Here is a 23,347-nt window from a genome sequence, read left to right on the forward strand (position 1 = left end):
AGGACTTGGCAGGAGCCCAAGGAAATGCACCAAAATTCCTTTTCCGTCAGCACATACAGAATCATTCTCTATTCAGTAACACTATTAAAATAAAAGTACCTGCATTAACTGTAAAGGTAAAAAAAAAGGTACATTTTGTTATTGCTAAAAGCTGCTATTTCTAAAATGGCTTTCTGCAAACAGGATAATAAGAATCTCTTATCCTAAGGGAACAGGGTGCAATCGTGCGCTACATCTCTGTGCCACAGGGCTAATTCATTTGAAATGAACCTTTTATTGCCCCTCTAGTGCCCGAGTGAAATAAATCATACACAACATACTGCTCTACACTTTGAGAGAGCGGTTACCAAGCACTGTTACAGGACACTGTGCTTCATCCAGTGAACATTTAGGACGCGTCCCTTTGAGTTAGAGACACAAAAACTTTCTGGACACTCGTCTACTGCTGTCCAATGACAAATGTAGTGTCTCCTGCTCATACACACAAACACACACACACACACACACACACACACACACACACACACACACACACACACACACACACACACACACACACACACACACACACACATTCTTGTACTTGCTGCATACTGAGGACCAGGTAAAAGTGCTGACAAAGTGAGGACCAGCATTTCCACTTTATAAATCAACACAATTAAAAAATATCTACTTCATGAATGACATCTACAAAGAACTACTGGTTGCAGTACCATAACATGTCTGCAGGTGGAGCCCAAGAGCAAAAAGGGCTGGAAAACTTTTATTTTTATTTATTTTTTATTATTATTATATTTGGTCCAAAATTTGACAAAAACGGCATACTATACTATGTCGTCCAAAATTTGAAAAAAATGTTTGGTCCAAAATTTGAAAAAAATGTTTGGTCCAAAATTTGAAAAAAATGTTTGGTCCAAAATTTGAAAAAAATGTTTGGTCCAAAATTTGAAAAAAATGTTTGGTCCAAAATTTGAAAAAAATGTTTGGTCCAAAATTTGAAAAAAATGTTTGGTCCAAAATTTGAAAAAAATGTTTGGTCCAAAATTTGAAAAAAATGTTTGGTCCAAAATTTGAAAAAAATGTTTGGTCCAAAATTTGCAAAAAATGTTTGGTCCAAAATTTGCAAAAAATGTTTGGTCCAAAATTTGAAAAAAATGTTTGGTCCAAAATTTGAAAAAAATGTTTGGTCCAAAATTTGAAAAAAATGTTCGGTCCAAAATTTGAAAAAAATGACAAAAAATTTGAAAAAAAATGTTTGACAAAAAATTTGAAAAAAATGTTTGACAAAAAATTTGAAAAACATTTTTGAAAAAAATGTTGAAATTTTTTTTTGAAAAAATGTTGAAAAAAAATTTTGAAAAATTTTTTGAAAAATTTTTGAAAAAAATGTGTGACAAAAAAATGTTGGTCCAACATTTGACAAAAACGTCCAAAATTTGAATTTTTTTTTACAAATTGAGTATAGCATGTTATAGCAACCTAACTCAGGAAGTGATATCAATGAAAACAAAGTGAGGACCGGCCAAAATGTCCTCACTCCGTAAAAATGACCTCACTTTGTTGGTTAAAAACCCTCACTGGTCCTCGGTATGCCGCAACTACAAGAACACACACACACACACACACACACACTCCCACTTTCTGTCACTCACTGACCCACACACTCACACCCTCACCCTCTCTCTAATTTCCCCTGTGTCTCTGCAGTGAGCTCACTGCAGTGCGACTCTCCTCTCTCGCCTCCCTCCGTATAATAGAATATCGATCGCTTGCCTTTGCCGCAGTGTGTAAGCGAGTGTGTGTGTGTGTGTGTGTGTGTGTGTGAATTGGGCCCCTCCAAGGTCATTGCCATAGCAACCTGAGCATGGGGTGCTCTCGCTGTGCTGTCACAGACCACAGGTCATGGGGGTCACATGAAACGGGGGGACAAGAGGGGGTTGGTGAGCACTGCAGTGTTGTGTACTACAGATAAAGAAGAGGAGCCAGGAGGGTTGAACTGTCCTGTTCCATTGTGTATTCAGACCAGAGCAGAATAATGAAGAAATGTACAAACTAAGTACCTAAAGCCACTGAGTTCAGCGCAACTCGTACCATGCATGCACAAACGTGAATCAGCTGTAGTGTTGACTGGCGCGCAAGAAAACAAAGAACTGGACATGAAAAGACAGCCAGGTTTCTTTACATCAGAGGTTTATTGCACTTCCAAAGTGTCATTTAAATACACAAAACACCTTACATGTAATTTCAAAAAAAGAAATATCTCATGATTTTAGCATGACCTACAGATCTGAATATTGAAAACAGAGCTCATCAATATGTAAACTGTCAGCATCATGGCCCTCATAAAACACCATCACTGACCTTAGCCTTACCTACCAAATTAGTTTTCTTGAATCCGGTAGAATAAAGCATTTCATTTTATCTGACATTTTTAAAGCTTTATGGCACTTTGAAAAAAAAAAATGTTTCTTAGCAGTGTGACCATTGCATGTACATACTTTTTCACATAAGAAAAGCCATTTCCCGAGACATTGACAACAAACTATAGCAGATATATAAGCCAACTGTGTAAGGAATGATTTACATAATGTGCTTAAATGCCCAAAACGATACTATAACTATACAGTAACAATTATTTCAGAGGCAGGACAAGGTGCTTTACTTGATTTGCTGATAATGATAAAAATGCAGGGAGTACAGGATGCATGTGTATTGTGTAGTCAAGGAACAGACTCGGAGGCATTTTCCCCCCGATTCCCCAAGACTGACGTGATTACAAGGTCAAAATACAGACTGATCCCTGCTGAGAGTTCAGCCAGCTCCTCACACTGGCTCCATCAGGAGCTCTTCCAAGTCGGATGATTCCAGCTGCCGGAACGCAGCGTGAGAGCCGATCACAAACAGTGTAGCTCCTGACGGGAGACGTAACAAATGGAAAAGTGGAATGAGACGGGAAAGGTTTTGTTCTTAGTGTCCGTACAAGACTGCATTTACAACCACATTTATATAATTAAGTGAACACTCTTTCATTACGTTCAACGGCAGAACATTATTTAATTTATGAAGAAATTCAGAATAAATAATTAAAGACTACTGATGCCGTTTGACTTACCTAGAACCCAAAAGACTGCGGCTCCAGCTCCAGCCAACCAGAACACAGGAAGTGACACAGCTCCAGCCAGGCTCATCTGGTGAGGGACAGTCAGCTCCCTACCTGTTTGACAAGATACATGCCTTCTTTTAGTTAATGACATGCATGATACTACATTTGTTTGCAGTTTGACAGCATTTCTTATCCAGTTTGGGCTAACGTGCAGAAACTAACTATGTTAGAATCTTCAGAAAATGTCAGAGTGAGCCCATGTAAATGCTTCAGGGCTTATTTTTTCTCAACAGACAAACCCCTTACGAATACGGCTTAAATTTGCTACAATTTTACTGACCAAAGACAACCAGTTTCGACTCCAGGGACTTGAGGTGGATTATGTAGAAGGCACCAGCGAACACAGCCAAGGCAATCAGTAGCATGGGAGAGCTGATACTGAGGAGAAGAGACAACGGCAGCTTAATTAATCTGGTGCCAATATGAGCCGCAGTGAACATTTTTAATTGTTTTATCATGTTTCTGTCGTGATTACTTATTTATATCCACAGAATCAGCAAGAGAAAATATTCAGACTGACAAAAACAGCACAACATCAACTGTTTTATGACCCTCACATGCAGTAGAGGATGAGACCCATGAAGATGAAGGTATAGTTGCTGTTGAACGTCTCCACATTTTTCACCACCCTCTGACACAACTCTCCGAAGTTGCGGGGTTTCGAGAACTTTCGCTGGTCCACAAAGCTGGCCCATGGTCGAATGGACACGCGGCGCTTGTCGATCCATTCTTTAGCCATTGTTATTGAGAGGCCTTTAGGGAGCCAGAGCCTGGAAATGTAGATATAGATGTTATATTATTACAGAAGAGATAATGTTTGGCATTTACTTTAAAAAACATAAAATAAAAAGATGCGAGCCCTTACTTTGCCAGGACTCCACCTCCACCTGTGCCAGTTGGATGAGCATCTTCAGCACTGAACATATCACCAGCCTTACTGTCCATGTCCACAAGACAGTTCTCCCCCTTTGGAGCTCCAGATGACATCGAAAGACCTGTTGTCGCAGAGCGAGAGCTTATTATATACAAACATGTATATAATGAGCATACATTTTGAGTAGCTGTTAAATGTTTTCCCTATTTTCCCTAAATTCAGATAAAGCCATCAGTCATAGCTTTTACTAAAAACCAGGCAGGTTATAAACTGAATAGCAGGCGAGAGGTTGCTTGTTGTGATTATTATTGGAAACATGATTAGAAAGTTTGATTATTCGACAAATAACAAAACAATAAAAATGAGCATTAATATATGTATTCACAAACTAACTTACCCGTAAATGTTTATTTATCAATCCGTATATACGATAAAAATGACTCATAATATTTAATATGAAGAAACACTTCCCTCGAGACAACATTTAAAAAGCTTATAAACTTAGACATAATCTGCGTATGTGGAGGAGTGGAAACTTTTAGTCAACAAAGGCAAGGCTGGGTCACTGCCACATCACTGAACGGGCTTTTATCTGCCAACATACGGCAATTCACTCATCAGTATGTCGGTACATTAGTATCGCGTTTATACGCTTTCAATATGCACGTTATTACACAGACAAAACACGAAGCATTGTGTTTGGGTATGATAAAGAGAAGTTTGCTGGTTGTTCATAAACACAATTACAGCTAGCTTTGCTGCTAACGTTGTAATGTGCTCGACAAAAGTCCCATACGTGGTGTTAAATCACGGCACTGTTATATATATATAACCTGTGTAATATTCAGCGGAATAGACGAAAATAAAAAAATAAAAAAGGGTCAAATAATGCTCATTAAAGCCACCATACTCACAACACAGAAGTTTGCTTTGACTCCCCCAGAGCTGTTGTTGCTCCTCTCGTTGACGGATATGATGTGGATGTTATTTAACTTCCTGCTGTCTGGCCTGGACGCGAAACACTGCCACCTACTGGCGGGTTACAGAAGTGCTCGATGACCACAGCAAATGGAATGGCAATGAAGTTTTGTCTTTCTTTAACACAAGACTTTAACTCTTTTGACTCTGACAGATAAACAAATACTCGGTGTAATTACTCGAATGCATTTATTAGACTGTTTTAATTACTCTATACATTAAACATTGCATTAGAATATACATAGTATTATAATATGTACAGTATGTATTAGAATTAGATTCTACTATATTGTCATTGTGCTGAGTACAGTTACAAAGACAACGAAATGCAGTTAGCATCTAACCAGAAAGACAGTACTGTGCTATAGTTATAGTTATATATATGTTTGTGTATTGACAGGATATATATTATTAACAGAGCATAATAGACTGTATATCTATGACATAAGTGGGAGATTATATACACATATTCACAACATAAATAATTAACACTTTTAGTGCTTATATTCTATTTGCGTGTTATTTATGTGCCTAATATTTTAGAGATTCTTGAATAAATAAATGCGAAGTAAAATGTTTTGTTTTTTTCCTGTTTATATTTTTTCAGCAACACAGCTCAGACAATAGACTTCAGTCAGCTGTCCTGGGATCAGGTCTTGATTCAAGTCTCATTGTGGAGCTCGCAGAGTAAATCTGACCTCGGATCAGTGGCACTAAAACGTGACGTCGCGTCATCGTGCAGGCGGAGCTCTGTGATTGGTCGGTCGCTGTGATTACGCAGCTGTCAGGACGGTGGCAGCTCCCAGCTCAGACAGCGTAAATAACAAGGAAGGTAGAGTTGAGTATTTACTTCTATTGAATTTGAAATAACGCGTTCCAAATACACCGTACAACACATTTATATCCGCTTGTTTTATTGCATTAACGTCGACGTGAACCGCGCGCCATGACTGTATATCAAGGTCCGACAACGGCTACCTTTAGCAAACAATGTTGTTAGCGAGTGACTTTTAGCTTTGTTAATTCCCTTTAAATACGAATTCCTCTACATGTGGTAAACGTTGTACCACTTTTTGTGTACATTTACTTAAACAGTGTTATGCGGAAAGAGGGGGCAGTGGGTGTTATTTTTAAGCGTGTCGCTTCGGTTAAACAGCGGCTAATGTGTTTTTCTGATGTGTTGTTTTTTTTTTGTTTTTTTCTTCCTCAGAGAAACGTGACGGATTACGTAACGTGTCAAAGGGGTAATTTGCTCCACCGGTTTCGGCTGCTGCTGCTGCTGCTGCTGCTAAACAACAACCAACATTCTTCGTAGCTTTTTGAGTAAATATTCTGTGACAACGACGACGACAACATTCACAGCTGACTCTTCCCCCGCATGTTTCAAGACAACGTCCCGTTGGTAAACGGCGACAACAGGTACAAACTGCCGAGCTATGCTAACAAACACATTAACACTAGCTTCATTCTGTATAGCACACACGGTTAGTTTACAAGGCGGTTAGCATAGCTTAATGTGTGTTTTCCTCATTCCCAAGACCTTTGCTTAAAATAGATAGTAATAATAATCACTGATAATATGTTAATATATATATACATATAAAGGGTTAATATTGTGGTAATATATTTGCCTCTGTAGATTGATTGATTGATTATTTTACACATTAAAATGTTGTTGTGACCGTTTGTGAGAAATGGCAAAAACCACGACAAAAGGTGAAAAAAGAAGAAAGAAGAAAAAAAAATCAGTGTTGATTTAAACCATTTGGAGGTGATTAGAAATGGGTCAGATTTCAGAAGTTTTTCTGTATGAGTGCAGAAAACCAGTCACTCTTAACATGAGACAACAACACTGTCCATATTGGTGCCAGAAGTATGCATTTGTGCTTTAGGATACAGCAAAGTTAGCCACAGAGGAGTTCTGCTCGGTGACTTAAACGGAGCAATTGTTATGAGAGCATGATGATGCCGTTTAAATTTTTTTTTGATTTGCTTACAATCTGAACATAGCCTTTATTTCCTTGTCTGGTTAAACCGTGCGTGACAACAGCATAGGTTCCACCCTCCCACCGCAGGAGAGCTGAGCACAAGTGGAAATCATATAAACTTTATTTATTCTGTGTTTGTCTCCTATATTATATATTTACACTGAAATTTCTTATCCAAACTACCAATGATTTATAAAGTAAATCCCCCACATATGACCTATCAATCGCTGTCCCCTGTTCTGCTGTTTTTAATCAGTTTGAATTGTTTGAATCAATTTTTTAAGCTCCTGTTACTTTCAGAAATCCTTTAAAATACTTTTTTGGGCATAAAACCCTGCAATGTACTGAATATGCTCTTTTAAAGGTCTCAGATGTACTCTTGTAACTCATTGTCACTTGTGCTTTTAGACTTGACTGCTGCTTTTGATACAGTAGATCATAGTATCCACCTGTCGTCTGGGCTGCTGGGTGGGATATAAAAGGTGCAGCCTTGGAATGGTTTACTTCTTACCTGGTAGAGAGAAGCTTATGTGTTGGTATTGGTGATCTCTGTCTTGTCTTCCCTGTGAAGTACCACAGGGTTCAGTCCTCTGACTCCTTCTGGTCTTGCTCTTTTTCTTCTTTCAGAAACATGTCTTGAACGGAATGAAGTATGTGTCTCAATGATGTCACAGCATGAATGGCTTTAAAATGTTCAAGGTTTCCATGACCAGAAGTAACTCTTGGTTGTACCTCTGTCAGTGCCCCCGTTGACATCAGTTCTTTGGCTCCTTACAGGAAACCCATGGTTACGAACCTGGGGGTACTAATAGACTGTGATTTTAAATAACAGGCAGATTAGCTCTGTTCCAAAAAAGATGTCTTTTGTACAATTAAGGCAAATAGCCAAGGTCAAATCTATTCTGTTGAGACACGACTTTGAAAAATGAATGATGCTTGCTTTTATTACAACTTAGCTCAGTTGCTGGGTTTCGCCAGGATTCCGTTTCTGGCCTTCAGCTCATCTAAAATTGCTGTTCCTCTTAACAGGACCTCACAGGCATGAGCATATTTCCTCCTCTCTGGTTTCCAATGTGATACTGAATTCATTTCTAATTGTTTGCATATAAGTGTCTTTGAGTTCTGACACGTTCTGGTGTTTGTAAGTCTCATCAGGCTAAGATACTGGACATTAGGGTCATGTGTTGTTTCCTTTACATGACTATTTAATGTAATATTTGTGTGTTTTATTTCTTTTTTTATCCTGAACAGACTTGACTCGGGTGGGAGTGTGAAAAGAGGCCATAAGCCGACGCTGACCATGGCCGCAGTCCATTACCAAGTTTACCCCATTCGGGATTCACTTTACTGGGATGAAACCGACTGTCTTAACTACTATGGAATGCTGTCTCTACATGAAGTCTTTGAAATAGTTGGCTCTCAGCTAACAGAGACTGACATTGAAGTGCTGTCATTCATTCTGAATGAAACCTACCCTACACCACACCCTCTCAATCCAGCAGGTTGGACTGTTGATCCTTGTGAGGGTGATCCAGATGACTTGGGAATGTCCCCGAGTCCTGAGTTGCTAAAAGCCTGGAGGCGTCTAAAGCCTCGGGCCTCCCAGCAGCCCTTAGTTGTCTCGTATAGGTCCAAGAGTGGCCTTGAGCTGTTGCTTGAGCTGGAGAGGCGAGGATACCTCAGTGATGGCAACCTGGAGCCACTACTGCAACTACTTAGAGTTCTCACTCGTCATGATCTTCTACCTTTAGTGTCCCCCAAGAAAAGAAGGACAGGTGAGGGCGTTTCACAAAGATTATTATCATATTTTGAGATCAAGGTGACTGCTGTGGCTGCTTCTTCTCAGTATAATGGTCTTATGACTCAACTGTGTTTTTTTTTTGGTTTTTAGTGTCTCCTGAGAGAACTAGGCGGAGGTGTGGAACAGAGAACAGGGAGTCGGTGTGTATCTCTGGAGTGCGACAGACAGACATTCCTCTACCATATTTCACACAGCAACTGAGAACCAGTAAGTCTACTACTCTCTTTATGTGGCCAAAAGTACACTTATTCCAAACTGCGTATAAAGTGTAAGTTAGGGTTTCTCTTAGAAAGCAACTGTGAGAATATTTAAAAGCACTTTATCAATAAAATGTATTATTGTGATTTATTGTAATGTATTTATTAACATTATCAATATTAGTGTCTATTTCTTGCTAAGTATGCTTGTGCTCCTTTTTAAAATGGAAAAAAATTACCGGTAAAATGAAGGAAAAAAAAAAAGAAAAGGATGATTGTTTCTCAAAAGTCAACATGAGATGGCCTGAGATTGAGGCAAAATATTAAAATATTTAAGTTTTTATTTCATAATGAAGCTGATTCACTAACTATAAAAATAATAATCAATGAATGTGTATTCACATTGTTTAAACTGGGGCTGTTTTCCACATTGCTCAGCATAAATGAGTACAAACGAAAGGACTTCCCAGAATCAGCATTTTCTATGTGACACTATACTGCAAAATACTCCCACAAATGTGGGCCCTTTGTTGAAGATTTGTTGATTTTCACACAAAAAAGTATTTTTCCTATCAAATTAATTCAAAACCATGTCGCAAAAAGGTTGACTACAAAAGCAGACAGTTGTAAAAGCCATTACTTGACAAAGAAAACCCTTTCCCAGTTCGTGTTGTCAGCAATGGCACCACATGGAATATGAATGTCACAAGACCTGAGAAAATAAATAATTTGTTTACACAAGGAAGGTGAAGGCTACAAGATCTGCAAAGCTTTACATATCAGAATACTAAAGAAAACATTCAACGATTTAAGATGGTATGGCAACCATCTCACAGAGATGTCCAAGCCGTCCACAGAAGTTAACGCCTAAACGGGAGGGTCAGATGAGAAAGGTGGTAGAAAATCACCATGCAAGTGGAACCTGCAAGTGGAAATGCATGGAACCTACAGTGAATGGTGCTGGTGCTCTTTATGTGGGCTGCCTCAGTGCCGCTGGTGTCGGGGAGCTGCATTTCATTGATGGTATCATGAGTTCACAGATGTACTGCTCTACATTGCCCTTGGTCGTCGTGCACTTTTCCAACATGACAATGACCCAAAACGCACATCTACAGCCACTGTTGCATTTGTGAAGAACAGTGTGATTCAGTAGCCAAGTATGTCTCCTGCTTTGAACACAATCAAACACCTATGGGGAATTCTGAAGATACAAGTTGAGCATCACTCTCCATACAGCATCCAGGCACTAAAAGAGGAAGATTGATGTTGCAATATGTCGCCAACTTGTTCATTCCATGCCAAGAAAACTAAAGTCTTTAAAGATTATGGAGGTGATACAAAATACTAGATGTAGTAGTTGTTGTGTGGCATACTCATTTTTTTTCTTCAACTAATTTGGATAAAACCGAAGATAACGTAATCTAGGTTATAATATTAACCTTACTTTTATGTTGTGAGTTAAACAAATCTTGTATTAAACTCAAACATTGTCAAATGTTTGGAAATAGTTATTTTTCCATTCTTGTTGATTCAAAAGTGCACAAAACAATGTGGAAAAGAATGGTAACTCACTAAATAGGACAAGAACACCCATATTAAAGAATACCATACGTGTTTTCTCAGGTATTTACCCTCCAGTGCCTGAGCCCCCAGCGAGGAGGAGGAGGAAGAAAAGGGGAAACGGCTGGAGCCGTAGGCCCAAGAGAGCTAGCAGACATGCCCAGCCGCTACTTCCAACACCACCACCAACGCCACCACATAAGATGTCCTGTGGTGAGTGTCATTCCTGCATTCCTAACCTGTGTAATTTTGTTTTTTTTGTGTGTGTCTTCCCTTTTGCTCTACTGCCACCACTTCCTTACAGGTCATTCTCTGTTTTTGTTCACCGATTCAGTCTATTAACATCATCATGTTTTGTCATCTTACATCTGATGTTTGTTCAGCTGAACCTCAGTTTGAGTTTGAGCATGCAAAGTGTTTTGTTTTTTCGTACATTTAATTTCTTTTCAACACCAAATATTCAACCATAATTTACTGGTGAAAGGAAAGTATAAATACCGGGAGAGAAAGTCGACACATACACACGCTTATGAAGAAACAGATCAAACGCTAAAACTGTGCTTCCATTGCGGAGTCCAGGATCTACTTAAAATTTACAAATGTTCTTAAAAATGTCCTGCTCACGATATGAATCTCCTCCATGTTTAATGTTGTTCTAGTGGGGCTCACTTTAGATACATAGATTCCAATTAATATACGAGTTGACTGGGGGACTAAAAACTGACCAACAACAGTTTAATGATCCACAAAATGTTTAACACTACCTAACTTTTCTGTACCTGTTGGTGGTTTACTCATCAACAAGCTAATTTGCCAAATCACCATTTGGTCTTTTGATCACAGTTGACATTGGGATAACCAATGGTTTTGCAGGAAGCTTTTATTTTCTTTAAGACATTCCTGGGATCAGAATTGACTGGTATTGCTGTACAGTTTATTATTTGATCTTAAATAGCAGCTGGTACTGCACCAGCCACACCAATGTTCTGGCGTGATCATCATTCTAAGGCAGCATTCTTTCAGATTTTGACAGCTTTAAAACCTAAAAGTAATTATTTGTCTTTAATATGAATTTGATGATACAGCTTGGGTATAAAATGTGTATTTACTTCTACTTTATTTACTACTTATTAATAATCCACTAACGCCTGACTTCTTTCTCATACACTGGATACAAATGTAATACATGAAACATAAAACTGATGTCACTTTCCTCCAAGTTTACTGACATCTTTGACAATCATCTCCTTAACTGTAATATCACCATTAGGGCTGCAATGACTAGTCGACGGCAAATTAGTTGACGAACAATTAAGTAGTCGACGGGTCGTTAGTGACGTCATCATGTATATCCCACGGCAAGCAATGCTAAGCTAAACAATGTTTCACCGTAGCCAATTGTAGTAGCTCCGAGTGAGACACCTCACTTTTTCCCAAATCTTTGATGCACTGACAACACAGTGACCAGGAACAGAATAGGAAGCATCAGCGTGGAGGCAGCTGAAGTGAAGCTAACAAGAAACAAAACCGTCCACAGTTTGGGAACATGTCATATGTGACACGACGAAGAAAACTGTCACATATAAAATATGTACGCTACAGCTGTCACTTTTTGTTTGAAGTTTGAATGTACAGTACTGTGCAGAAATCTTATGCCACCATGAGATGTGTTGTTTTAGCAGTGCTATAACGACAATAGAGGATCATTATTTTCAATTTCACTTTCCTGGAACACATCTAGAAAATATGTATGCAGTTTTTTTTTGTTGTTGTTTTTGTTTTGTTTTGTTTTTTAAGCATTTAAAAAAAAATAAAAAAATTCCTCTACTAATCCTTTATTGTGATCTACCCTTACACTTTAACAATACCACAGCTCTGTATATACTGGAGTGGAACCTTAATTAATGTTACCGGTAAATCCTGTGTTTGTCCTACTATTTCCTTTAAAAGAAATATCTGCTGTAAAAAAATGTCTATTATGCCAGGCTTATTCAAGACATGCTTGAGCATTACATAGACATGTTGCATGAGTTAAACTCATTGACAGCTCGCTAATATATCAGATCAGCTCGAATCACTTCATTCCAAATGCCAATGATCACAGAATTTGACAGAGCTGGTGGTGCCTGAAACTTTTGCACAGTACTGCATATTTGAACGTGGGATTAAAAGTTTGTGTTCAAACTGTTATTACATGTTGGTACGCGATATATGCAGGGCACATCACATTTAAAGGACAGTCAGCAGTGCACTGCTGCATCGTACCGCAAGTTGTCCTCGCTTTTTGCGCTGCAGCTGCCTGTTTCCGTGCGCAGTGAGATGTGTTGAAAATACCTGTCACAGCCACTCCTCCATTCAAACTTATTTTGGGGAAAAAGTGACAGCCTCAATGTAAGCTGAACCGCGTGTACCATGGTGCCTCTTCAGCAATGCATGGACGTTAATAGCGGAAACACATTTTGGATGATTCAGACGCACCTCGACTGGAAAGATAATTAGCTAATGTTTTCTCGTGCAGTTCATAATCTGACTAGTCATTAAAGTAGTCGACTATTGAAATAGTCATTAGTTGCAGCCCTAATCACCGTCAGTGTCAAAAATGTTCTGCCCTTTTTTTTCCCCTCCTCATTGGCCCTCTTTGCGTTGTTGTCCCCTCATTTCCAATTTGTCTAACCCATTGAACTCTGTTCTGCTGCTGCTGCTGCTGCTGCTGCTGTGGACTGGTAGGTTGCCTCCTGTGCTTTTGCTTACTCATTTGCAAGACTCTAGTCTTGAGAGGAGTTCTCTTTTACATCCAGGCTGGATACAAAGTTGCCACAAGAGTCAACTGTCAAATGTCGCTTGTCTTCCCGAGACGTGATCAGTTGTGCAAAACAAACCCATATGGAAAGCTGCACTGCATAATCAACCATTCATTTCTGGTTCCACATCTGAAATAATGTCTGTCTTATTAGTCAGCCAATACTCTCAATATACAATATTCTTGATTGCTAACATCAGTTGCTCTTGTGTGAAGTTTGCTCAGTCGTTCATGTAGATCCTCTCAAGCATTTCTTTCGACCACCCACCATTGCCTGTTGGTCAGAAGTACTTATTTCAACATCGTCCTCATGATTCCAAATTGATGAAAAAAAAAAAATCATTTAACGAAGAAGACAGCCCCCTCGTAGTTATTCAAGATGAGTGATGTACCTGTGACATGTCGCTGTCTTGACTCCACGTTTGATTCCACCAGGTTGACTCAGGATTGTGACTCGAGTAACCTAAGACACATTGGATCATGGAGACTGAGGAACAATACAAAAAAGTCTCTCACTCTACTCTGTCCATACACACTGCGGTGTGTGATCGACTCAGTCATGCCCTCTCTCACAAGTCTGGGCCGATGCCTAAGGTAAAAGAGGCTCTCCCCCTCATTACAGCAGGGGTTGAAGCTACAATGTTGCTCTATATATTGGATGCCTGTGTATCGTATTATAGCTGCCCCTTACCCTGTCCCTCAGAAAAATCAACAATCATGTGCTCTGAGAAATAATCATCCTGCAATGTTACATTGCTGTGCACAGTGGATGATTATATATTCTGTTTTCAAATTTCATATCTATCCATTTCTGAAAAGAATTGTTTGTGTTTCACAGAATTGAGTCCTCAGCCATAAGCCACAGATATTTCAAATAAGTCTTCAGCTTAATTTGATCCCACCAGAGCCAAATTCAAACAATTTGAGGTATACTACATAGTACCTGAGAAACATGATGCAATTTCACAAATATGACCAACATGTGTTAGCTTTGTCAGACAACAACAACAAGACTATAAAGTCTTCTCATTAAGGTACAACAGGCCACATTGGTTGCAGGAGTAGCACATCTGCATCATGGAATGGTCATTCTTTTCATTTAAGAATGCACAATATATTGCACACATGTGCCTCATATGGCTGCTCTAATGGACCTCGCACCTTTATTATATTTCAAGAGCAGTTTGCAGAAAAAACATTTTAACTACCGGTTTCAAAGTAAAACTAAAGTTGCTTTTCTCCAATCCATTGACTGTCTTGTTTTTTTCCCCCAACAGTTTTTTTTCTGAAATATGTGTTAGGATTGTATATGCATGATTAAATTAATTATTGTTATTATTATTATTATGATTACATTCTAAAGAGTTCATGCATTTAGTTAAATACAGCGGCATATTTAAAAGTATGGCAAGCCCTGTGTCAATTAAAGCAGCAGACAATAGAGGTGTGCGTCTTATGCTAGCATATAAAACAGGAATGCAAAACTGTGCAATGCATCGTCTTTCTGGCATCATTGAGTGTCAGATGATAGAAAATGATCTGTTTGATGTTTCTGGAGCACAAAGACAAACTGACCAACTAAGTACTTCTTGTTCTTATGTTCTGTTTTCTAGTTGGAATACTACACGTTCTAACATCGGCGTGTCATTGTCTACCCGAGCTTTTCACAGCGACACCATTTACAATCACGGTGGTGAAACAGCAGAGGAAGTTGACAGAAGCTGTGACTCTGCCCAAGGTTGCAACAGTAATGCAATCATTATTTACTACTGCCGTACTGTTCAGTTTACAGAAACAGAAAAACTAATGCTTGACGTTAATCGAATGCTGTGCGAGAGATAACCTGTGTTTAAGATCGGATCTGGCTTTATTGTTAGGGATTAGTGGAGGACACCATACAACCATACAAGTCCGTTCTTTGAAAGACTTTCAAAGACAAAACTGAAATATGCTGGTCATGTTTGTGAAAGTGTGATTTCCACCATGTGAAGCCCTTACAGCGCCTTCATTAAAGTGATTGTGATTCACTCATCTGGAAACTATACTGGCTGGCTAAAACTTAAACCTTCTGTGGACTCTCAAGTTATTGAAATGTTAATTTGGTCCAGATATTAATACTAGACCAGTATTCCGTCTGAGATAACCTAAAATGGCCGCCAGCAGGTAGCCACTGTAACCTTTACTGAGGCAGTTCTGAGGAAAATAACCAAACAGTGCTCTGCTGAAGGAAGCTCTCGCTGTATCTTATCTCTGTGCCCCGTGTGAGCTCTGGGTGTGCATTTGTCAAGAGGGAGCAGAGATAGATAGGGCAGTTCAATCCAATGCTGGCCCCCAACATTTAAACTTAAACTTTAGACTTCAAAGACTCTTTCTTGCCTTGATTCATCTCTCAGATCGTTTTCAGTAAAGTGTCTCAGTTGCATTCTGACAATGTTATAAATGCCCATAAGATGTTTCTAACCTCCGCTCATTAGGAGTTTTATTCAGTCTAAATGGGGTGCTTGTTGTAATGCATATTAATGATTATTGTAAGTAAGTCCAGACTACTCTGTTATTATTATTATTATTATTATTATCTGTAAATTCTACTTCAGATATGCTTGCCGTACATCTTACTCCAGCAGTTTCAAGCCTCAAAAGCAGAGACGTCTAAAAGCGCCGCTGGCTCCCTTTTGGTTTTAAAACTTAGGGCCGACGTTTTAGTCTGGATAGACAGAAAGGGAGACCGTTAAAATAATTTCACTGTTCCTCACATTTGCTTCTTGATTGGTTCTGATAGGCTTCAGTTTCTGTTTCACCTCGCTGTCAGTCTTATAACAGAACTTTCCATTGTTATTCTTTCTCATTAGTAGTACTCTCTGAAACTAGGCAAACGCCTCCAAAGGAGAGAACCAGCTTCTTATTTAGACCTGCACACACATGCTCAGAGCTCTTGAATGGTTGCGCGATAGACATTTTTAGGTGTATTAGTAACTTAGTATGGATGCAGATTACTTAAAATACCGATTTGAAACGGTTTTCTGCATGTAGATCATTTTGGTCTTAGTGCTATAGATTGGATTGGTGAGGGCAAGCGCTGGTTGATCAAGCTAAGAGTAATCCCAAGCATCCCACTTAGACGCTACCAAGTAATATTGTAGAGCTACAGCTAAGGCATTTTTGAGCTGATGAACCATATAAGCTATAACCTTATTACAGCTAAGACGTGAGCTATTCCTATGCCTGCTTGATGTTGAAAAAGAAAACAACTGAGTCGACAGATATCCAACCCACTTGTGCTTGTCTTTTTTCTCTCTTTCCTTTCGCAGTTCTAAACAGACCAACCTGTGTGTCAGGAAAAGTGTCCTTGCACACAATGAGAGGGACAGAACGAACACAAAATGCTCAAACTACGCAAAACAGTACAGAGAGGTGATTTTGTCTATGGGGGTAGGAGAGCTTCTCAATATTCCCCTAACTCTCCACTCTCGGTCAGTCGTTCAGCAGAAAAACGGATCGATAAAGAGTTGAAGCTCTCTCCGTTTCCAAGTGACTCCTCGTAAATGGGTACTTAAACTTTTTTTTTTTTTTGTGGGCTGAGATGGAAGATGCCAAAAGGGCTTGGTGTTTAAAGTGAGAAAATGAAAGCTGTGCTTCCTAATGTCCTGTCTAAGTGGATGTCTCTGTGTCTGATGAAGCGTGAAGTGCTCTGTAACCCTAACAAAATGACTATCACTGTGTTCCTGTGGTTCTTAACTGGTCTTCTCCTCAGGACCACTTTCTCTACCTCCATGCTGCTCAGTGCTCCAGTTAAACGCATTCTCTGACCAATTTCTCGTCATGCTGTCGTGTAGAAACCTAATTATTTTATAATTTTTAGTCCCAGTGGATGGCATTTTGATGCGGAATAAAACAACAATAGTCCTGTGTCCAAATTAAATGTGGTTTATTCTGCCCCCAAAAAAATTACGTGAGCCACAGTTCTTGTGCCGAGTGCAGCAGGTTTACCTCAAGGATGTTCCCTGTATTTTTGCTCGTTCAGTTTAGCGTTTACCTTCTCAAGCAGCACCTAAAACAATAAATAAGATGGAAAGTGGAGGGACATATTTATTAAGGAATTTCAGTCACAGCATGATAAAGTTTTCAAATGTCTATCTTTATTATTTTTTTAAAAAAATGCATCTTTTATTGGTTCAATTTCAATTTTTTTCTGAAGGCCTGTGAGTTTCATGTTATTGTACCATGTTGCCTTTTGATGAAGATTTATTTTTGTATGACAGTAAATTGAACAGTCTTCTGAAAGTGTGTTTTCCATTGGATCCTTTTTCCAACTCTGCATTTTGTAAACGTTTGTTAAACCTTATTGATTAAGCGTCCCCTTTGATCCAGTTCTCTGTTTTATTAGTAATCTAATTACAGCCGCGTGAATCATTAATGGTTAAACTGGTGTTTGGTTATCACTCGGCAGCTAAATGTTAAGAGATGCAAAATCAATGCCTTAATTCAACATTTGCATTTCTAATATTGGCATTTTCCAAACCTTTTCCTCTCTGGGGAATTGGCTCATGAGTTGAAACATTTACTATTTAATTGCAGAAATACACTTATAGCATGGATAAAAGGGGAACATTTAAAAAAAAAAAAAAAAAAAAAAAAAAAGCAGCCTTGATGCATCTTGTCACTGAAACTCTAGTCATGTTTTGCCCATCAGAGTCTGTGAACACAAATAAAGAACATCTGTGTTTGAGTTACGTGAAAACAAATTTTAATCTATGACAATGATGAACTGTGGCGACCCCTAATAGGAGAAGCCGGAAGAAGATTAGGATTTCTTATTGACGCACGTTTCCATATTGTGACTTCCCCCTTTTTAAAGGGTTTGGAGGGTGTACAAAGTATTTTGGATTGGCTTGTTTTTACAGACTGGAAGATGCAATCATGGCGTCAAAACTGCTTGAAAAGTGAATTCTGCACAGCTTTGCAATAAAACATTTAAGAGAGTATTTCAGGAGAATGGATGTTATTGGTATAGTAAATACTGCTTACCTCTAACAAAAGGACTTTGAGCCAGAAAAAAGGATTTTTGTTGCAGCAAAAGTCGTCAGCGGCTGGTTTCCACTCGAAGTTCCCGGGAATAATGACACGGGGGACGTTCTCAGCGGTGCTCTTGCTTAGCACAGTATGTATCCTCTGATCTTTCTTGCTGTGCTGTTGCATGACCGCCAAATCCTGTTAATGTGGAACTCCAGCAGCTGTAACGTGTTGATCGGAATGAATCTGCTGTGTTTTCACACCGCGCTGGAACAAAGGCCATTCTGGGGCTTGTCACTGCTAAGTTGCTTTCCTCTCACCGATGCAATTTGCTGAAGGCTTAAAAAGAAATGTCAATGGATTAATTCCTGATCTCTACAGCCTTGATTTATGTAGGGTTGAAAACTCACATCCACCATTTACTTGTGAAGTACAGTATGTCGAACTTAATTCCTCTAAAACTAACTCTGAAGGGCTTGCAGCAGCATTTACTACAAAGAATGCCCACCAATAAATTGCTGGAGTTTTTTGTTTTTTCCCCATTTTTTTCCCCACGGTGCTCGACATTATTAATTTTGCTCTGCACTGCTACACCGCTATATTTGCTCTTTTGACAAGCCTTTATCAAAAACATCCTGAAGTATTTCACTGAATCATTTCCACTCCTACACAAATCAGTGTTGCTCACAGTGTCCTTTTAGGAGCCACGTGCTCACAAACTCTTTATTTTTTTAACGTCTGCTTAATTTAATGCTCCATTGTGGATCATTTTCAATTGGCTCTCCTTTAATGATTTTTGTTTTGTTCCCGTTTCTCTACCTTTTTCTTTCCCTCCCACCCTTCTTTTTATGTGGCTCTATCCAATTTTGACTTCTACTGCTGGCCTCTTCTCACTTTTCTGTGACCCCTCCTCACCTTCCTCACCCCTCTCTTTAACTCTCTGTATCTTTGCCCTGCCCTCATTATTCTCTTTCTCCCCTCTACTCTTCCTACCATTATTTCACCACTCCCCATCACTACTTGCTCCTCCCTTTCCCATCATCAGATATCCGCCTGCGCGTCCGGGCTGAATACCTGGAGCACGAGTCGGCGCTTCGCGACAGCGTCTCCTCGGACAAGCAGCAGCCGCTAGAGCGGCAGTTTGAACTGTTCAGTCAGGCCAGCTCGCTGCTGCGCGCCAGAGACCTGGGCTCCATCATCTGCAACATCAAGTTCACAGAGCTGGATAACCTGGAGGCCTTCTGGAGCGACTACCTGAGCGGAGCGCTGCTGGAGGCCTTGAAGGGCGTCTTCATCACGGACTCGCTGCGGATGGCGGCGGGCACGGAGGGCGTCCGCCTCCTGATCGGCGTGGACCAGGACGACTACGAAGAGGGCCGACGGGTGCTGAGGGCCAAGAGGCTGTCGTCGTCGTCGTCGTCGTCCTGTAATGGTGGGCACACAGAGACTCACTGGGGTGTGTAGGCAGAGGACACTCTTTGGGATGCATCACACTGACTCTGAAGAATAGAATTACATAGACAGTTATTGAGGGGTGGGGGGGGGAAAAAGCTCCTGGCAAATATGCAATCACTTAAGTCTTCTCTTTGTAGATTCACTTCACATTGGAACCACTAGATGGCAGCACTCGCCATTAGTTTGAGTTTTCACCAGGCACTTCGTTTTTCAAAATGTGTTTGTCGCTGAAACGTATCTGTTCGAAAAAAAGGTTTGAATCTTAATGGATCGATGCGCTTTTCATTTGGATTTTCTACACGTGTGCGACATGGTTGGAGAACCAGGATATGAAGCAGGGACATGTCAAGATTTAGTGGTAAGCCCCCTTTTTTTTAAACATACCGACTGCCACTAATTATGTGAAATGATCATCGTTGAGACTCTCAGTTCAAACTAAATGGGCCACATTTGTAAAGAAAAAAGAAAAAAGTGTTTGTTGTGCGCCTTTGTTCCAATCCTAGTTCCTTTTTGGCTTGCGGAGATTTGTAACATTCTGACTAACCAACCTAAAAACTTGCCATAAAAGTTTCTAATCTTTAACAATTCTGTGAGATTGAGTAGAAATGGAAAAAGTGGGCTTCCCTCAGTCAGAATTGACCTTTGGTCTAACTTTTGAGAGCCTGGTCCTCACACAAACACCTTGATAACAAACATAAGGACTCTCAGCCCCGTGTACCATGATAAAGTAAATTGTGATGGCCGTGGTCGGTGGATATGGCAGTTGCCAGTAGATGACAGCAGTGATTAAGGCTAGGCCTCAGCAGACCATGGAGGATTCATCATCACAAGCTTGTCAACATCGACTCGGATAATGCGACGGTGGCTCGTGTCCAGACTTCAGCGAGGCCCCCAGCAAGTGCTTCTCTCAGCAAGTAAAGCACAGGACGTGTGCGTCGGTCAATAGAAGCGATGTTTGGGAGATCAAAATCAAAAGTGCACATCCCAGCTTCACTCAGCCCTTGTGTGTAGGCCCAGTAGAGTGGCTCACGGACAGCTGTCTATTCACCCTGCTGGAACTAATGCCTGGACTTCACTCATAGAAGACGATCAATAAGACCCCTCACTCTTAAGTCCCTTCATACAGGCATGACTTAAGCAGACGGACTTGCTGCTGCCTGTGGTGGGGGGGGGGGGGGACCACTCTGGGTTTGACAGAGTGAGGGACAATTTTTCAGTGTTAACTTTTGTTTGTAAAACACTTTATTAGCGTGTGTTTGCATTGTTCAGTCAGGGGAAATAACTGTAATATAGAGACAATTGTTTAAACAAAAAAAAAAAAGCTTTTGGTGTAGTAGTTGGTTGTTTTTTTGTTTTTTTTTGTGGAAATCTCTGCATATTACAAATTATTTCTGGGGAATATTAAAGGTTTGATGGCCTAAAGCTGTTGCTGTCTGTAGCTTTTTTTGTCTCTCAAACCCAGCACACCCTCTCTCATATTCCCTAATCCCCAGATCTCACCACGAACGTCTGTTTTGAACAGTTCTTCAGCCTCTGTATCTGTATTAGCAGAAATGTGCCCTCTCTCCCTGCCCTCGGACGATTAGAAGGGTTCCATCGAATGCAGGTCACCGTGGATCAAATCCTTAATTATTTCTCTTTGCTCAAAGCAGTCGGCAAGAAGACGGTGTAACGAGTGCCTGAGATGTCTTATTTAACTGCCTTTTGTGCCGTTTCTTTTCTTCCCTGTCGTTTCACTTTACTACAGTGTATTATAAAAACTAGTTTCTCACAGATGGTACGTACAAATGTAAGTTTTATAAATGCAGTTATATGTTATTATATTTTTTATGACTGCCTACAAATGTGTAATTCTTGTTTAACCCTGTTAATAGCCTCCGACTTGCTGTTCATTCATTAATTCATTCGTTCATTGTCTCCCACTTTATCCTCCACATTAGGGTCACCAATCCCAGCTGACCATGTGAAAGGCGAGTTACACCCTGAAATGATCTCCAGTGCAACGCAGGGCCAACATACAGAGGCAAACAACTCTCACACACACACACACACACACCTTATTTAGAGTGTTCAATTGACCTCTGTATCTTATTGGACATGTGGGTGGAAACATGAGTACTGGAGAAAACCCCCACACACACACACACACACACACACACACATTCTTGTACTTGCTGCATACTGAGGACCGGGTTGCTGACAAAGTGAGGACCAGCATTTTCCACTTCATAAATCAACACAATTACAAATATTTACTTCATGAATGACAAAGAACTACTGGTTGCAGTACCATAAATTGTCTGTGGTAGCGCCCCAGAGCAAGAAGGGCTGGAAAACTTTTTTTTTTTGGTCCAAAATTTGACATAAACGTCATACTGTACTATATAATAATAATGCATTATGTCGTCCAAAATTTGAAAAAAAAAGTCATACTAAACTGTCATCCAAAATTAAATGTTTTCTTTTGAAAAATTGAGTATAGCATGTTAGCCATCTTTTTTGATTCTTTATTTATTTTTATTTTTTTGGTCCAAAACTTAACAAAAACGTCATACTATACAATGCCGACCAAAATTTAAAAAAAAAATCTGACCCAAAATTTTTTGTACAAAATTTGACCCAATTTTTTTTGTCAAAAATGTGAAAAAAAAATTTGAAAAAAAAAATTAAAAATTTTTTAGAAAATCTTTTTTGATAAAAAAATTTTGAAAAAAAAAAATGTGACAAAAAAAATTTGAAAAAACATTGTGAATTTTTTTTTGAAAAGAAAATGTGAAAAACTTTTTTGAAAAGAAAATGTGAAAAACCTTTTTGAAAAAAAAATTTTGGTCCAAAATTTGAGAAAGAGTCATACTATACTATGTCATCCAAAATGTATATATATATTTTTTTGACAAATTGAGTATAGCATGTTATAGCAACCTAAGCAAGTGATTTCAATGAATACAAAGTGAGGACTGGCCAAAATGTCCTCACTCCGTAAAAATGACCTCACTTTGTTGGTTAAAAACCCTCACTGGTCCTCAGTATGCCACAAGTACAAGAACACACACACACACACACAGGGAGAACATGTAAACTCCACAAAAGGACGCAAACCAGCAACATTCTTGTCGTGAGGCAGGGTTTCTCACTCCTGCAGGCCCCATAATATATTATATTTCTGATAATTACATTATAAAGCAGTGATTTCGCAAGTGTTGAGTCCCCGCGATGGAAAGTGGTCTCAGCGACTCACTGGACCGACCTCCTTGGACATAATTAAGTCCTCTGATGTGGACCATCACGATCTTCAAGCACATGAATAAATAATGTAAATGTCGGCGAAAGGGCACAGTGAAAAGTCACCACGTAATCACTCTGTACTGCCACTGTAATGGGCTTTAGGCAAGCTGTTCATGGTTAGGTCACGTATGTCCAGATATATATCATTTGGAGATGTTATTATTATCATTATTATTAATAAGGACCAAGGTAGTAGTAGTAGTTATTAATAGGAAAAATGTATTGTGCAACCTGCT

General features: G+C 39.5%; 2 protein-coding genes across 2 annotated transcripts; one reads left to right on the forward strand and one right to left on the reverse strand.

Annotated features, from left to right (window-relative positions):
- Positions 1-2,191: 2,191 nt before the first annotated feature.
- rabac1 (Rab acceptor 1 (prenylated)) lies at positions 2,192-4,995 on the reverse strand. Its single transcript, XM_083901504.1, has 6 exons — positions 4,952-4,995; positions 4,029-4,158; positions 3,721-3,933; positions 3,444-3,541; positions 3,113-3,214; positions 2,192-2,912 (listed from the first exon to the last, which is right to left on the reverse strand). The coding sequence occupies exons 2-6, from the start codon at positions 4,148-4,150 to the stop codon at positions 2,824-2,826; spliced, it is 624 nt and encodes a 207-aa protein (XP_083757630.1). The 5' UTR covers positions 4,151-4,158; positions 4,952-4,995; the 3' UTR covers positions 2,192-2,823.
- Positions 4,996-5,791: 796 nt separating this feature from the next.
- dedd1 (death effector domain-containing 1) lies at positions 5,792-19,835 on the forward strand (the record flags this gene model as incomplete). The annotated part of the gene is made up of 6 exons (XM_083894502.1): positions 5,792-5,847; positions 6,226-6,434; positions 8,255-8,778; positions 8,895-9,011; positions 10,625-10,774; positions 19,417-19,835. The coding sequence occupies exons 2-6, from the start codon at positions 6,394-6,396 to the stop codon at positions 19,833-19,835; spliced, it is 1,251 nt and encodes a 416-aa protein (XP_083750628.1). The 5' UTR covers positions 5,792-5,847; positions 6,226-6,393.
- Positions 19,836-23,347: the final 3,512 nt, after the last annotated feature.

The sequence above is a fragment of the Microchirus variegatus genome (genome assembly GCF_963457635.1).
Source record: "Microchirus variegatus genome assembly, chromosome: 1".
Lineage (NCBI taxonomy): Eukaryota > Metazoa > Chordata > Actinopteri > Pleuronectiformes > Soleidae > Microchirus > Microchirus variegatus.

Coding starts and splice junctions, on each gene's coding strand:
- rabac1 (XM_083901504.1), bottom strand. CDS start 4,150: ATGTCATCTGGAGCTCCAAAGGGGGAGAACTGTCTTGTGGACATGGAC. Junction 3,934..4,028: donor GGAGGTGGAGTCCTGGCAAA/GTAAGGGCTCGC, acceptor CTACATTTCCAG/GCTCTGGCTCCCTAAAGGCC. Junction 3,215..3,443: donor GTCGAAACTGGTTGTCTTTG/GTCAGTAAAATT, acceptor CTTGTCAAACAG/GTAGGGAGCTGACTGTCCCT.